Below are 15,725 nucleotides of genomic sequence, written 5' to 3' on the forward strand. Positions count from 1 at the left end.
CAAATTTCCCACATGTGGGATCAATAAAGTAATTCTGATTCTGAAAAGCTTTTTTTAAATTGTATGCATTCTTTTATACATTCTGACTATTTTGCGTGTCAGCAAATACAAAAACACTTTCTTAAACAGTCTGCCTGGTTTCTGTCAGTTAATTTCTCATTTGTGCATATGTGAGAAAAGATCCTTGTCCAACAAGAGTAAATTGAATATTTGGAAAATCCTTTTTGTATAGCTTCTTTACTTAAACAATATATCTTTGTTCCATCTAGTGGGAATAAACGCAGAAGGAAAAGAATAACAAATTTTAAGCCACATGTTGCCACATACATAAAAATGATTCTTAAGGATCACAAGACAATTTAAAAAAGAGTTTATTTAAAAATAAAGTTTCAAATTTATTACAGCTGAGTGAGCTTCTAAAAACAAGATGGGATGAGACTTGAACACTCCCACATTTGGAAAATGGTTTAATGAATCTACAAGTTAATATTATTAAAGCGTATTGAACATTATAACAAAAAAGGAGAGAAAAACAAACAAACAAACAAACAAACAAACAAACAAACAAATACATAAATAAATAAATAAATAAATAAATAAATAAATAAATAAATAAATGTTCTAGATGCACTGCAATACTCGAGACTGCCACTAGGGGGGCCAGAGGTACCTCCTTCCGCCGGTGTCTTTTCTTCATTCCGGTCACGCTGTCATCAGGTCACCGGCTCCCGTGCTGTGACCGACAAACCAGGGGGGATAAAATGAAGATCTGGGCGTCAGAGCACATTTTTAAGTAAGTTTTATTTCATCTGATGATATGTGTTTGGTATTCTTCATATCGTTACGTAGCTGACTTTTTCCCCGTCTTGTGTAACTCGATGGTTTCCTCCCTGCCCTGTGTTCTGCAGGCGCAGCGGTTAGCTCTAAGCTGCTACCATTACGAATAAATTGGTTTTAAACCACCAGTTTTACTTGGACAAAACAAAACAGAAATTCCACACAGGTTTTTTTTCCGCTGATCCTTGTTTATTTTCAAATCCATTGTTGTTACAGTAAAGTTGTTGGTTAGCCTAGTTAACTTTGAGGTTCATCAGCTGGTTACTTTATTCTTATTAAAATACAAATGTAGTTGTTATTATTATGTATTTTGGGTGTATCATAAAATTGCTTAAAAAAAAGGGGATAAATTCGTGTGAATTATGGACGGAGTCTGAATCCCAGAGTTCCGTAATTCTGTACGACTGTTATGTTGATTACGTAACTGTCTAAAGACTGCTTCTACGGTGGTAGAGAGTTATTTACCAAACCCAAGCGAATTGTTTACATTTTGTCGGATTTTTCGATGTCGAACACCGAAAAATGGTGAACAAAAGCAGCCTGGCTATTGTTCATTTCTAGAAGTTTCCTGGTAAGCTCCCGGGCTGTCAATAGTCTGAGCGCTAGGGGGCGCTGTTGTTGCGTGTTGGCTGCTGCTTTTTCCCTCATTATTATTATTATTCTATTTTAATTTTTTTAAAACCATATCTGCTTCTGAAATTTTTTAGATTCTTAAAAGAAAAAAAATCAATTTTAAGGTTAAAATGTTGTGTCATACCTTACATAGCTAAGGTTAAAGACCCACTCTGATGACAATTGTTTTTTCTTCTGTTTTTAACATGTTCGTGTGTGATTTTTCTGATGATAAAGAAAACTAAGCTCAAAATTGCATTTATGAGTTTTTCTGCATTCAAACTATTGTGAATCGGGAGCAAATGAAAACATGCTGTCTGACAAAGAGTGCACTTGTAGAAAATGCACCGGGTGGGCCTCAAGCTTCCTGCTCCGTTCCATTCTGATGCATCCACTTGCAGGCAAATAGATCCATGTACGTCTTTGTTTTCCTCGTCTGAGCTGACATCTGGCTCCAAACTGTTCAGCTGGAATAGCTCCAACATTGGTTGGCGTATTTGTTACACCAGTAATGTTAGGTCAGGAGTATGAGGGGCTGTAAGCTAATGGGAGAGGGTGGAAACAGGTGACTGGAAGTCGGGGCAGGCTTGCCTCAACAGTCCCCCCCTCAAGACTCAGAATAGAATTTCTAATATGCTTCTACAGAAACTATGTCCTAGAAAATGACACAGGTCTTTGGTATTTTGGCTTAAAATGGCATTATCGTAATTAAAAGACCGCTGGCAACAATTTTGAAATAGAAAAAAAGATGATCGGAGTCTGACTTTATAGAGTTACTTAAATCATTGATCCTATTATACTATTTCATTGTTTCAACAGCCACCCATGGGAGACTGTTACCAAGGCCGCGATGCAGAAATACCCCAACCCCATGAACCCCGGTGTTTTTGGTGTGGATGTTCTGGACAGAAAGGTTGACCCTGATGGACGCCTACACAGCACTAGACTGCTCAGCACAGAGTGGGGTCTCCCTGCTATAGCCAAATCTGTAAGTTGAACTAATATAAAAGACTTTATCCTAAGGATGCTTTTGTTTTTATAAAGATGAGTTTATTTGCTTTGTGTAAAATGTGTCTCTCCCCCCCCTCCTTGCAGATTATTGGGGTCACAAGAACATGCACTTATGTTCAAGAACATTCAGTAGTGGACCCCAACCAGAGAACGTTTGAGCTGCAATCAACTAATGTTAGTATTTTTCAAAAATGTTTCTACAGATCTTTAAAAATGTTTATTATTCTGGCATATTTAATTTAGATTAAATTTACATTTTACTGGTAGTATTGGATGTTTTTGTTTAAATATTGAATCCTATTTGCACTTTTGTTTTTAAAGATGTCAGGCCAGGATGTTAGTATTCAACTTAGTTATCCCTTTTCAAGCAAATGTTTTCTTCATACACCAATAAAAAACATCATCTATGAATATGATTGATCAACATTTTCATGATCCTATACAGATTTCATTCACCAACCTGGTATCTGTGGATGAGAAGCTGACGTATAAACCACATCCACAAGATCCAGAGAAGTAAGTAAACTATGATGTTTTGTCCAACATGCAAATGTTTCATGTTTAGCATCTTTGGTCAATGAAGTAGTAGATGAAAATTTGCTTAGCTGGACTTAGTTTCTTTTCCATCAAGTGGAAGGTGTTTTACTACCTTCTGCTTGATAGAATTGACAGAATTGTCCTGGATGATTAGGAAAATACAAATTTGCTAATGTACTTATAGAAATAGATTGTTAAGGAGGTTCAGGAAATCTTTGTTTACTCAGCTTTGTTTGACTTGGACTTGTATAATGTGTTTACTCAGGACTGTTCTGACCCAAGAGGCTCTCATTAGTGTTAAGGGTGTCAGTCTGAGCAACTACCTTGAGGGTCTGATGGCGAATACCATCTCTGTTAATGCCAGCAAGGTGAGTCTATATACAGTATATATGTATATCTATAATTCATCCTTTAGTTTTTTATTTTGTCACTGATGTCCATGATTTTTCTTTGTGTCAGGGCCGGGAGGCGATGGAGTGGGTCATCAGACGGTTGAACACAGAGATCGAGGAGCTGGCGGCCACTGCTCGAGGTTCCATGCGCGTTCCCATGGCAGCAGCTGCTGCAGACCAATGATGACTGCTTTCTTTCAAATGACTCCATCAATCAGTGAACTTCTCAGATGTTTCCTCCCAAAGAGGACTTCCCATCTCTTCTGCCAGAACAGCCCTGAAAACCAGCCCCCTTTTTGGTCCGTGTTTCCGTTAACTCTCCTTCCTCAGCAGCTTGAACCGGCAGCTCTTCAGCACGTCTGTCGGTCAGTGACTTGGAGTTTTGTGTTGATCAAAGGGACGTTGGACAGCACTTAAAGCTCACAGGATTCTGTCTATGAAAAACCTGTTTTTTAATTCACTCTGTGCCTACACATCATCTCATTCATCTAAATCTTTAACATTACGGTAATAATTTCAAGACCTGTTACGTAAAGCTAAATTGAAGTTGCTTTTAAAAGATGGGGGACTCTTGCCTTTTAGAGCGGACCACACGTTTTTTTCTTTAAGTGCTCATTTCTTTATTGAACTGGAAACAGATTGTTGGTGCTTTATCTCAGCTAGTATGGCATCCATCAGCTTGAGTGGAAGTATGTTGGTTCTCTGGGTGCAGCTTTCCTTGAAGAGCTGGGTCTAGTCTACACCAATCCAGAACAGAGCACTGCAGAGGGGAAACTTTGGCCGGATTTGAGCCATTTAAAGAAAATGGAGGCAGATGCAGGTCCATGTGCAATAGCTTCTAGCTTTTGTCATGTGGCTCAGCAGATGACGTCACTTTCAAAGGTCTTCGTTTAGTTTTTGATTTAAAACAAAATAAGTTTTTTCAATGTTTGTTTACGGTGTTATGTAGTGTACTAAATTGTTATGGTTTAAGTATGTTCATACTTGAATGTTTAACTTATTTAACACACATGTACATAAGTTGCAGAAAGTTCTTGAAGGGCACAAGCATGTTTTAAAGAATAAAAGTGTGGGTTTTCACTGCTTTATGTGCAGTGTCTTTGTGCCAACATGAGCTACAAAAATCTTCCCTAACCCAGTTTCTATGTGTAGTTTCATCTTCCTGTATGTAGGTGTTGTTCTGTATTACACTGGAAGGCGTTTTTTTGCATTTCAGAAGGTGTCTTTGTGTTGTCGTCCGTCTCGGAGCACTCTCAGGTTTTACCCAGCTGCCCATGGTTTGATCTCCGCATGGATTGCTCAAAAACCAAAGGGAGGATGTTAGGTCTTTAAAGGCTTTGCTTTTCAAACACATGTACAGAAGGAAGTTTACATCGTGGTGTGATCATTTCAAACATTTATTTTGTTACTCTAGAGCTCGACACTATTGCGAGTCTTCCAAAGCACTCGGTTGACGGTTCAACCTTTTTGAAAAACTGATTATCCTGATGGGAATGTTCGAGACAAACATCCGCTGTGGTCCCGTCCAACGTCCACACTGTCACGTTTGAACAAACTAGTGGGATGTTTTTCTGTTGAGCTTTTTAACAACTGTGGCTATTAATATATTTGTATCTTGATGGTGGTGCGTTCCAAGAATGTAAACAAAAACAGAATGAGCACTGCATTGTTTCAAAATAAAGAGATGTCATTGTTTTAAGAATGACTTGAAGGTCTTTTATTAACTCCTCCCACATTCATATTTGCAATTAGCTGAGAATTTGGCTTTCCACACTTAGTAACATGCCAAGTTGTAAAAATAAAGCAATCAAGGAATTTATACTCATTTTTATTGGATTAGCGGTTAAAAAAAGTTTAAGATTTAAAGACCGAAATCTGGAAGCATAAGAGATTTTCTTTTTTAAAGATTTGGGATCTAAAAATAGTCTAAGAAAATCATATATCCACTGCTGATCAGACATGAAAGTTATAGGTAAAAATCAAAACAAAGGCTGCTTTTTGATTTTAAACCTTTGTGCTTTGATGATGTAACAACAGATAGGGCTTCACAGCATGTCCAGCACTTGAGCGTCTGAAGAAATGGAAATAAATCCCTGTTTTCCAAAAAAGAGTGTGGTTAGAACAACAAAAAAAAGAAACTTACAAAAAGAGGAACTCTGATAAATACTGACCTTCTCTACTGTCAGGATTGAATTTACAGGCTGGATGTGTTTCATTCTGGGCAACATCACACCCTCCGCCAGTTTTTCTGAAACACCAGAGGCTAATTTTTAGGAAAACATACTGAGGCTATGCTTGAAATGACTTAAAGATACAAAACCAGTTAAGTTTTGTGGAATGTGTCATAAATAAAAGACTGAAACCAACACTCACTGTTCACTTGTGGTACACCAAACAGCTCAATCCCCTTTTTACACATATTTTCCAAACTGTTGGTCTGAAAAGACAAACTCTTCGTTAACTGTGATCATCAAACTGCAGGATATTTAGCTTTTTTTTTTCATTTACCTTGAAAGGTCCCACTTGGGTTGACGCCAGAGTCAGTGTGAAGCTGAAAGAGAGTTGTATTGTCATTCTGACAAACACTGAGAAGAATAAATCTATTTCCAAACATTTGGATGCTCACTTGTTCAGCATTACAGAGCCCTTCACTTTTCCATCAGCAATCCACATTTTACCACTTAACATAACAACCTGGAAAAAACAAAAAACATTGTATTAATGGTTTTATTAAATGAAAAAGTGATTTATCAAAAATGTTATCCAGATATTAAATAATTGAAGGAAGCAATTAACTTTATCAGTGTATATACTCCTAATAATCAGAACCCAGTAGAGATTGGGATTTTAAAAATACATAAAAATCCAAGTTTAGTTGGAATTTTAGACTAAAGAACATGAAGAAACTTGACAAGTTCAATCAGATTTTTGAATTATAATAAGACAGAAATCTTTCTTTCTGTCATTGTCATGGTGACAGAATAAAACCTAACTACAATTTCAGAAAAAAACCTTGTTCCTTTTAACAAATTCTCCATTTTTTGTGAGCCTTTCAATAATAACTGTGTATTTTTATATTTCCAAAACAGTACTCACAACATTGAGTCCGAACAGAGGGATGCTAGAACCATTGGATTCAACAGCAGAGGCCTTCACTGCAGCTTGAATGGTCAGATTAACAACGTCAGATTGAAGGGAAACGGTCGGCGCTTCTGTGGCGTAAACCTGCAGGGTCATCGGCAGGCCTGGAAACAGTTTGGGAAGCTGAGGAGAAAACACAGAATCCACAAACATTTACCACTAAACACATAGAAAAATGTTCATAAACTACCATTAAAGTGTTTTAAAGAAACTGCAAGGTAAAAAGAAGGTTGGAGAAAATTAAACTATTCTCTCTAATAATTTTGTAATCTTTAATGAATAAAATCTTTGAAGAAGAGTCTTTGGATTTCTGCAGTGAAAAAGTGAACTGATTGTAAATGTTACTGTCTTTTTTATGGTGATTGATCAAACTCAACTAGAATTTCACCGTAAAGCTGTTTCCTCTCAATAATTAATTCATATTTTTGTGTGTATCTTAATAATAACTATACTTATATTCCACATTTAAATGTGCTCATGCTTATATTAGGTATGTTTCCATGTCAGAACAAAGTTATAATGTTCAGACATGGAAAACATATTGAAACTCACTTGTGACACATCTTACACAATACCAACTTAAAACAAGGAAGTGGCACAAAAATAATAAACAAATAAAAATATTGCAAAGATGAGTTTGTTTGACTGTGTTTTTGTTCTTCAGGCTTGAATTCTAACAGCCGCTTTTTTGGGGGTAATTTTCCATTTTTTAAATATTAGTTTAGGAGTTTTCCTTTACTGATTTATTTATCTTAATTTATCTAAAGTCTGTAATGTTGCTTTTCCATGTGTCCAGTCGTTCTGTCTCTTGCATTTTGGACTATGTTGCTGTCATAAATAAGAAAAAAAATACTGCAGATGATCAAAATGCCATCTTTGTGTTTTTTAATTATTTCAGTAAACACTGTCAAAAATGTGGGTCACATTTTGGTGGGTGTTTTTTTTTTTTTGTGCTCACTTTCAAATGTGCAGTTGCACAAACAGTCCGGGGAGCAAAGCAAAAATTAAATATTAATGCTGAAGTTGAATTCTCATTAAAAAAACAAAAAACTTTACAAGACCTGGGGAATGTAGGGTCCCATTGAGCTGGTATTCAGATGTATGGGGGAAAATTTCGGAACCTGAAAGAAAAAAAAAACATTTGCTAATAATACACAGTTTTTGTAGGCTTGAAATGCACATCCTGAAACAGTGTGCCAAAACGCAAAAACTCCTTCAGCTAGTGCATTTATGTTTTCATAACAGCACTTACCATTTTCTCAGTGATAAGAATCTGAAGTTTTCCAGCTGTGAAGTATCCATAAGCCGCAGAGTTCAGTGTGAATTCAGACACACCTGCTGACAGCATGTAACCAGGGATGTTGGGCATCATGAAAGGTTTGGACTTAAACGGAGGCTCTGCGTGAGTCTGGATACTGTAGAACTCCCCCTTTTTGTTGAAAACATGATACAGGATCAGTTCAAGGATGGATGTTATCTCATAAATGTTCAAAACTAGCATTCTAATGAAGCTTTAACTTTACAGAAGTGGGCATTTGTGGAGAGGATTGATTCCAGAAGTGAATTTAAGTTGTATAGCTTTCATTTCCACAGGAGCATTAAAACCTAGGTACCATTTCTACATCTGCAAAATGATGTTTCCAGAGTAAACTGACACAGTGCAACATGTTACCTTTAAACCCAATGTCAGATTTGAAGGACTGACAACAGGCGAGCCAGTGAGGGGAAGTTCAAGAGAAAGGACCTGATTCACATCGAAGGAAACTAAATAGGAAATACATAAAAAAATTGTCAGTTGATTCTACATGTTAAATTTTAACTGTATTAATGATCTTAAATACAGTGACATCAAAATGTCTTCTTTGAGGTGCATTTTTGGTCTGTGCACACAGTTGCAATACCGTTCATGGCCTGTAGGTGGGTCTCCAACTCCTCAATAGATGTCTGCACAGCAGGGCAGATCTGGAAGGAGGAAATGCAATAAGCTGCAATGTTTAAAACCTGAACAGTAGGAAGTACCTTTGTGATCAAATAAAGGGGGAAAAACTTACATTTTTTCTAATTTCCTCAATGATATGGCCTTTTATATAATGCACAAAGGGTTGGAAAATCCAACTATTAAAAAAACACAAGTGAGAAATTTTGAAATGTGTATAACCAAAGTCTTGGTTTCTCTTTTCCACAATACCTGAATCCTCCATATAATCGTATGTCCACATCTTGAACCTCGCCATCACAGATGATACTGCTGACAGACAGGTGCCCGTCAGCTTTTCTCTCCAGCTTCACCACAGAGGTCACATCCACACCAAATATAGCCATGTCAAAGGATCCACTTTCATGTCTGGAATGACACAGAACCATCCCCATCAGAGCTGCACATGGTGGCTGCAAGAACGTAAAATGACAAATGGAAGCTGAAAAACCAACAGCAACACGTGTACTGAAACATGTCATGCTTTTGCTAAAAGAGGTTTTTCTGGTGCAAGATACATCTGAACATGTGTGGGAGCTTGCATCCGTTACCTTATCAGGAGTGTTTTTAGCATAAACTGAAAATTGAGGGACACTCACAGGATGCCAAACTTTGTTGCCCAGTTACCAGAGAGAGCTATACTGAGGCCTGTGATGCTAGTCTTGAATCCTGAGTACTCCTGAGAGTATGCGACATTTGGTTCTGGAAAGTCACACTTGGTTATGGTGATGCTGTGGATCATAATGAACAGAAAAAACACCATTATTTCAAAGAAAATAGCTAACATGATATAAATATTTAATAATGAATAATTGACAACCACAATATGTGACAAAAATGACAAAAAGTGCAATAATTAAAAGGTTGGGACACTGAAATGTTTTTATACTCTTCTCTTTCTTAAATTTTGTTCCTCTTCTTATTTATGAACCTTGGTTTTTGTTGTGTTGTTGTCCTCTGTAATTCACTTTTCCAATGTGTTTGTTTTACATTTACAAATGGCAATAAACTCTTAATCTAATCTTAATCTAATATGTAAAAGTATGCTGCTCTTCAATTTAAAGACAACAATTACTGAGAGAGTGTAACTTACCCAATCTGGTTATTTTTTATCTATTTTAAAAGCATTCCCAGTGGTCTTTTAATTATGATTATGCAGTTTGTAACACACACACACAAAAAAAATTTCTAGGACATAGTTTCTGCAGAGTGGCAAGAGTGAGTGAGAAAATTCTCTGAGCTGTAGGCAGGACCCCTCGCGTGGAAAAACCCCGCCCCCCCTCTCTCTTCCCTGTTGCTAAGGTGTCTGTTTATGGGCCCCCCGGGTGTAATTTCTACGCAACCAACACGATCTTATTCAAATGGCATTTTTTTTTGTCTGTTCTTGATTTACATTTGCTCACGGGGAGCACTTTTAAAATAGCTCGAAAGATGATTGGAGTGGGTCTTTAAACTTATGTTGTTTGATTTGAACTCTATAATTCAATAACTTCCTGTCAAAAATGATGTTACTTATTTTCCTCCCAAATTCAAATATAATTCAGTTTAATTTAATGCCATTTAATTCAATCCAGTGTGGGAATTGTTTGACAGTTTAAAAGAAATTTAATTGTAACATATTTCTGTGTTTTCAACAACAGAGAGCATGGTCCTACCCGCTCAGTGTATAAGAGACTGTGCCAAACAGTGTACTGAAGGTGCCCTGGATGTCGGGCAGGGTAACATGATCCAACATGTCTTGTATCCATTCTGCCCCAACGTGTTTTCCTTAGAAAAAACATCACAAATAATAGATTTTACTGACATTTGTGTTTTACAAACTCTTATCAGTTCTTGCAAAAGAGTTAAACACTATTGGCAGCACCCACACCTGTCAAAAGTCTTACTTCTGCTTACCGTACTGAAGACCTTTGTTGGTCAGGAGGACTTGTATGGCAGGATTCTGTCCACAAGTATGAGGTAGGACCATCAACGCAACTATCACAAAGTGAAGCATCCTGTTGGGTTTTGGTCACAGAACAATAAAATGCCTGAACGTCCCGATGAATTAATTAAACCGGTCTGCTCTACATGTGGCCACTCGTCTTCTGTGTTCTGTTGCTTCCTGGCTGCAGCACTAAAAAGTGAAACTACAAAGTGACACATGACTCGTACAATGGAAAAAAATCTGAACTTATCTACGGTTTTTGTGTGTGTAAATGAGGAAGTGAACCAATATTTAAGACTCAGATCTGTACCTTTGAACTAAACAGCCGTGCGTCTAAAAACTCTCCATTCACATCTAAACTAATCATTTCTGAGGTGATGGAATTCATTTTCAGATTCATCAAACTAGAAAATTAAAGAATCAAACAAAAACCGTTCTTCAGAAACATAACTTCTAAACATCCTCCTTCTGGGAATAAGGACTTGAATGCTAGAAGAGTTTTATAGGGAAGTGAAAGCTGCAGTGACATTTACAAAATCCTGGGTGTCTGATATAGTTTTTTTTTTATTTGAACTATGTTGAACCCGTTCTCATCATATGTCATTAATTTTCAATGAATTTAATACAGGACTTCTTGAAAGAAGAAACTGAAGAATAAAAATAGTCATAAGGCACAATGACCATACTGTCAACAATCATTAATATAGAAAAACCTGAAGTAGAGCATTTGATTGTTGGATTTGTTCCTCTGTTTAAGCCTTACAAGGAAGTTTCACAGTATAAGGTCAAAACATGGTGTTTACCTCACCTCCCTCCAACTAAGCAAATAAAGATTAGACTCACCAGCCATAAAATACTGATTTTATTTATCTCTTGATTCAACAAGTACTCTTTTGTCTCACACAGCTTACTTGGTTCCATTAAATCACAATGAACAAATTCAGCAGGAAGATAATATCAGACGGTTTCAGATAACACAGTTAGGACCCACTTATTTGCACTTGATTCACGTCATTCAGAGTGACACTTAAAACACGAGAAAATGAACCAGCCAACGTGGAATATAATAGGCCAAAGAATGAAAAAGAAGACCAGAAAACAATAATGAATAAGAAAAACAGTGCTGTTCAAACACGGAGGTTATTTATGGGTCACTGAGCACCATGTGGTCCGAAGGGTGTCTTCTTTCAAAGGATTAATGATATCATAGTCCAAAAAAACCGACAATAGCATATTAACTCCACTGTTTATCACATATTTCATTCCCCAGATAGAAACACATACACACTCACAGTAAATTCCACACTGGCACTGATTTTTGCATGAACACTGACATCTGGATTTTAATGATTGAATATTCTATCACCTTCTTCCATGTGGAGAGATTCTTCTTAACAAAACACACTTTTTTTCAAATGAGCGAACTACACTAAGACTGTTGAGTTTATTATTGCACATTATCACGAAGGCAAAATAAAAGATGTACCGGTACATTTCACAAACAAATCCTCCGAATGAACTCTTATGTAAAGTGATCAATAGCCTTAAGGTCTACTTCCATTTGGGGCACGGATTGTTCCAGCGTTTAGTCTTGGATATTGTACGTATAAGCCTCTATGAGGCCTTCAATAGAGTGAATGAAGCCAGAAATTGCACAAATGCCCCCGATGACAAAAATTGAAACATCAAAGAAGACGTGGTGCCAAAGGAGGCTTCTCCACTGAAGCTTCAGGTGAAAGAGGCTTGGCAGGAGGAAGCACAGGCCTGCGCCGGTCAGGCTCCCTGTCAAACCCATAAGGAGGGCAAAATGGGGAACAAAGACAGCCATCAGGAGGGTAAAAACAACCAAGGCAACGCGGAGGCCCAGACCCCAGGTTTTCAGCTGCCCGGTGGGGCCGTAGCAGTCAGGAAAGATGGCTCTCCCCCCATCCTGGAACAAGGACTTTTCCAGAACTTCAACTGCGGCGAAGAATGGCAGAGGGTAGGACAACAGCGCCTTGGCCACAAGGAAGAGATTCACCACAGCACGAATGGTTGAAGGCAGGTTATCTGTGATCACCTCTTTGGTGGCATCTGCCCATGTCAAGTATGCCACCAAGGCGAAGAGGCCCTTGAGGACGCAGGCTGTAATGTGAGTCCAGTCCATCATGCAGTGAAACTCACTGGGCTTCTGCATGTTTCCCTCCAGGGAGGGCAGGAAGATCTGGGATGTGTAGCTGAACACGATGATGCCAATGGAAATGGGGAATTTCTTCACATCGATGTAGAACTTGACCTTCTCCCAGGCCCATTCACGTGCTCTGGAGAGACAGTAGGCGATCACGAGGATGTTGATGATGAAGTGCGCCACCGTACAGAGGAAGCTGAACTTGGACACGGCCTTGAGGTTCTTCAGAAAAGCGCAGGGCAGGAGCGCGGCTGTGGCTACCACGGACCAGGCCTTCTGGGAGACAGGAAAGCTCGGGAAGCTGTTGTACATCAGGTTCCCGCTCACCACGACGTACAGAATGCACGTCATGATGAGCTCGATGATTTGAGCCACGTTCACCACGTGGCCCCCCAGGGCTGGGAAGCGGGGTGCGCAGCAGGCGTTGGCGATGTCCACGTAGGAATCCCTGACGCGCACCTTCAGCCCGTCCTCGTTGTCCTCGTACAGACACGCGATGAGGATTTTGCCGGTGTAGCAGCACACCACGGCCGCAAAGATAATGAGGAAGAGGCCGAGGTAACCACCGTGGAGGATGGCGTACGGCAGGCCGAGGACGAACATGCCCTGCGGACAGAGAAGCGCAGCTGAGTGGTGAAGGATGAGGCCCACATTGCAGTGACAGGCCTATCAGCCCTGCGCGCACGGGCACGCTCACACTCCTCTCACATCTAAAAAAAAAACCCTCCATTTATATATTAGTGACAAATAATATAAAAATATATAAATGACTCCACGAAGCAGATTTATTTCACATTTATAATGATTCTTTTTTTCCGGTTAAAAACATAAACAATTCCGCTTATGTTGGATTAATAAAGGAGACCCGATTAAAAAACGAAATTTTAAATTCAGTTGTGTTAACTGGATCCAGGGATTAAGCCATTTAGTCTGAAATCTATCAGGCTCAAACAGGCCCCTGTCTGCTCGCCTGCAGGTTCACTGATAAAAAGATTTGAATAAATAAAATGTGAAATTCCGCTTCAGTTGGAGATTGAACTAAATGGCGAATTAAACATGACATTGAACCATTTAATTATGAGAACGCAACAAAATTAATATGCAAGATGGAACATCTTTAATTATTTTTAGGCAGCAATGAAAGCCCTGAGGTTTTATTTTTATTGTATGTGGATGGATTTCTCATTTGTATCCAAAAATCCCCCCCCCCCCCCCCCCAAAAAAAGACGAAAAATCTTCAAGGTGACTTTTATATAGCAGGCCTAATATAATGTGTGCATTGTTAGGTGATATATGTACCTGAATGGCATTGGTGACGTTCCAGCCAGCTTCCCATGACGTTATTTTTGGCTTTTCCTCGTCCAAAGACCCGCCGGATTTCAGGGCGGAGGACCTTGGGCCGGTGCCATCTCTCTGATAGTGGCTGTCCCCCTCCAGCTCCCCCTCTCCGTCCATGCCTCCTCCTTCCTCTTCTCCCTGGAGGACATCCATTTGCATCCCTTGCCTGTAGTCATAATCCAGATCGTCGCACTCCGCGAAACCAAGACCCTCCTCGTCCGTGGCCGCCTGGAACCCCAATCGGGCAAACACCCCGCTGACCTTGGCTTGAGATTTGTTGGACACCGTGTGGGCCGCGTTGGTCAGTTTGTTGGTGAGCTTGTGTCTTATTAAATGAGCCATTTTTGTAATCCTGCCTGTCACTTAAAAAAGAAATATTATGGAGTAAAAAGGCGCGCGCAGAGAAGGATTTGTCTTCTTGGTGCTACATTGAAATCATGCCTGTTGCCTCTTTTGGTGTCGTTGTAAGCAGTCCCTGCACAGACCATCCAAACCTTTGGAAAATCCTTAGCCACTTCCTTTGGCTTGCTCATCCATATTCCTCCTTTTAAAAACGGTCAATGAAATCTGTTCCCCCCAAAAAATGCCAAAAAGCAACTAAAAGAAGCAACCTGGGTTCAAATATTGCCTTCAAAATCGTGTTTTTCAGTTTTTTCTCTTCATTTTCCTCGTGAGTTTGAAGTCAAGCTGATGACAAACGCGTGCGCGCAGGAATCTCTGCAGCAAGAGAGAAAGAAGGAGGGAAACAGAGAATGTCCGCGGCCGTCACGCCCCTGACGCGCGCACGGCTGAAGTGTCACGGCGGAGAAGGAGCGTTATTCCCTGCATGCGTGGCAGAGGGATCACGAGGGGGAAAAAGGAAAAAAGGCGGGTTCGCAGGATTTCCCGGCATCACGCATGAATGAAATGACCAAACATTTCACCTGTTCCACGCACCAGTCCTGAGTGAATGAACCAACAGGCGTCCAACAAGAAGGATAAATGAAAATGAATCCTAATTTGGTCGAATGTTCACCACTAAATGGGTTATACAAGAATTCCCATGGATTATAATTTTTTTTAAATTCTGTCGAAAATATTCTGTTTGATCATAAGGAAACAGGCAACATTTTTTGTGAAATCTGACGCGGAGGTTGTTCCAACCCACGCCTTTTCTTTTTGTATTTGAATTAGTCTGTTTTTGAAGGGGATTGAACATTTTTTATAGCTCACTGTAAAAAACAACAACACTGTTTTTAATTTTATTATTGTTTCATTTAGTACCACAATTCTGCTAAAATTGTGAAATCACCAACAGTTCAACTGAACTGTTTAACAATAGTCTTTAAACTTCACAGTAATGCTGGTTTAATATGCTCCAAATTATACATTTCAGCATTTAATACAACTCGTTGCAGAAAAGAGGAGAATTCTGCAGCAGATCAGCACCGACAGCACCAAGGACAGCTCCCGAACCACAAGAGAAGAGAAAACGCAACACATTTACATTTGGATACATTTCTGTAATATGTTTTTCTAAAATTAGTACATTTTAGAACTGCAAATAATAATAAATACGTGTTAAAATGAAGTAGAAAGCCTTTCCATTTCACCTTAACTATAACCTTCTATAGGAAGCTCTGCGTCTTTGCCTCTATCTGCTGTGACACGGCTGTGCAAAACTGTCAGCAAATTCTCTGCAGTCAGTTTGGAGGGGAAAAAGGCTCACAGTGACAAGGACACTCAAAAATACCAGCATTTCCCCACAGTGTTTATGCACTTTCAAAGGAATGGGAAAGGCTTTTTAAA

General features: G+C 39.1%; 3 protein-coding genes across 3 annotated transcripts; 1 reads left to right on the forward strand and 2 right to left on the reverse strand.

Annotated features, from left to right (window-relative positions):
* Positions 1-657: 657 nt before the first annotated feature.
* Positions 658-5,088, forward strand: LOC101164398 (PRELI domain containing protein 3B). Its single transcript, XM_004070345.4, has 6 exons — positions 658-793; positions 2,269-2,437; positions 2,545-2,634; positions 2,906-2,976; positions 3,263-3,365; positions 3,457-5,088. The coding sequence occupies exons 1-6, from the start codon at positions 762-764 to the stop codon at positions 3,571-3,573; spliced, it is 582 nt and encodes a 193-aa protein (XP_004070393.1). The 5' UTR covers positions 658-761; the 3' UTR covers positions 3,574-5,088.
* Positions 5,089-5,201: 113 nt separating this feature from the next.
* LOC101173059 (bactericidal permeability-increasing protein) lies at positions 5,202-10,638 on the reverse strand. The gene is made up of 15 exons (XM_011476861.3): positions 10,402-10,638; positions 10,161-10,272; positions 9,105-9,236; positions 8,719-8,874; positions 8,582-8,645; positions 8,432-8,492; positions 8,203-8,294; positions 7,783-7,959; positions 7,592-7,651; positions 6,486-6,653; positions 6,016-6,083; positions 5,898-5,940; positions 5,763-5,826; positions 5,561-5,637; positions 5,202-5,482 (listed from the first exon to the last, which is right to left on the reverse strand). Exons 1-15 carry the CDS (start codon positions 10,499-10,501, stop codon positions 5,435-5,437), a joined length of 1,422 nt encoding a protein of 473 aa, XP_011475163.1. The 5' UTR covers positions 10,502-10,638; the 3' UTR covers positions 5,202-5,434.
* Positions 10,639-11,276: 638 nt separating this feature from the next.
* Positions 11,277-14,918, reverse strand: LOC101164150 (vesicular inhibitory amino acid transporter). Its single transcript, XM_004070344.4, has 2 exons — positions 13,899-14,918; positions 11,277-13,205 (listed from the first exon to the last, which is right to left on the reverse strand). The coding sequence occupies exons 1-2, from the start codon at positions 14,277-14,279 to the stop codon at positions 12,018-12,020; spliced, it is 1,569 nt and encodes a 522-aa protein (XP_004070392.1). The 5' UTR covers positions 14,280-14,918; the 3' UTR covers positions 11,277-12,017.
* Between the last annotated feature and the right edge of the window lie 807 nt (positions 14,919-15,725).

The sequence above is a fragment of the Oryzias latipes genome, chromosome 7 (genome assembly GCF_002234675.1).
Source record: "Oryzias latipes chromosome 7, ASM223467v1".
NCBI classification, from domain to species: Eukaryota; Metazoa; Chordata; class Actinopteri; order Beloniformes; family Adrianichthyidae; genus Oryzias; species Oryzias latipes.

Excerpts from the sequence above, each read along its gene's own strand:
- LOC101164398 (XM_004070345.4), top strand. The coding sequence starts at position 762 with ATGAAGATCTGGGCGTCAGAGCACATTTTTAA. Across the intron at positions 794-2,268 it reads GCGTCAGAGCACATTTTTAA|CCACCCATGGGAGACTGTTA; the intron begins GTAAGTTTTATT and ends TTGTTTCAACAG. Across the intron at positions 3,366-3,456 it reads TCTCTGTTAATGCCAGCAAG|GGCCGGGAGGCGATGGAGTG; the intron begins GTGAGTCTATAT and ends TCTTTGTGTCAG.
- LOC101173059 (XM_011476861.3), bottom strand. The coding sequence starts at position 10,501 with ATGCTTCACTTTGTGATAGTTGCGTTGATGGTCCTACCTCATACTTGT. Across the intron at positions 7,960-8,202 it reads ATCTGACATTGGGTTTAAAG|GGGGAGTTCTACAGTATCCA; the intron begins GTAACATGTTGC and ends TTCAACAAAAAG. Across the intron at positions 6,084-6,485 it reads CTCTGTTCGGACTCAATGTT|GTTGTTATGTTAAGTGGTAA; the intron begins GTGAGTACTGTT and ends TGTTTTTTCCAG.
- LOC101164150 (XM_004070344.4), bottom strand. The coding sequence starts at position 14,279 with ATGGCTCATTTAATAAGACACAAGCTCACCAACAAACTGACCAACGCG. Across the intron at positions 13,206-13,898 it reads ACGTCACCAATGCCATTCAG|GGCATGTTCGTCCTCGGCCT; the intron begins GTACATATATCA and ends CTCTGTCCGCAG.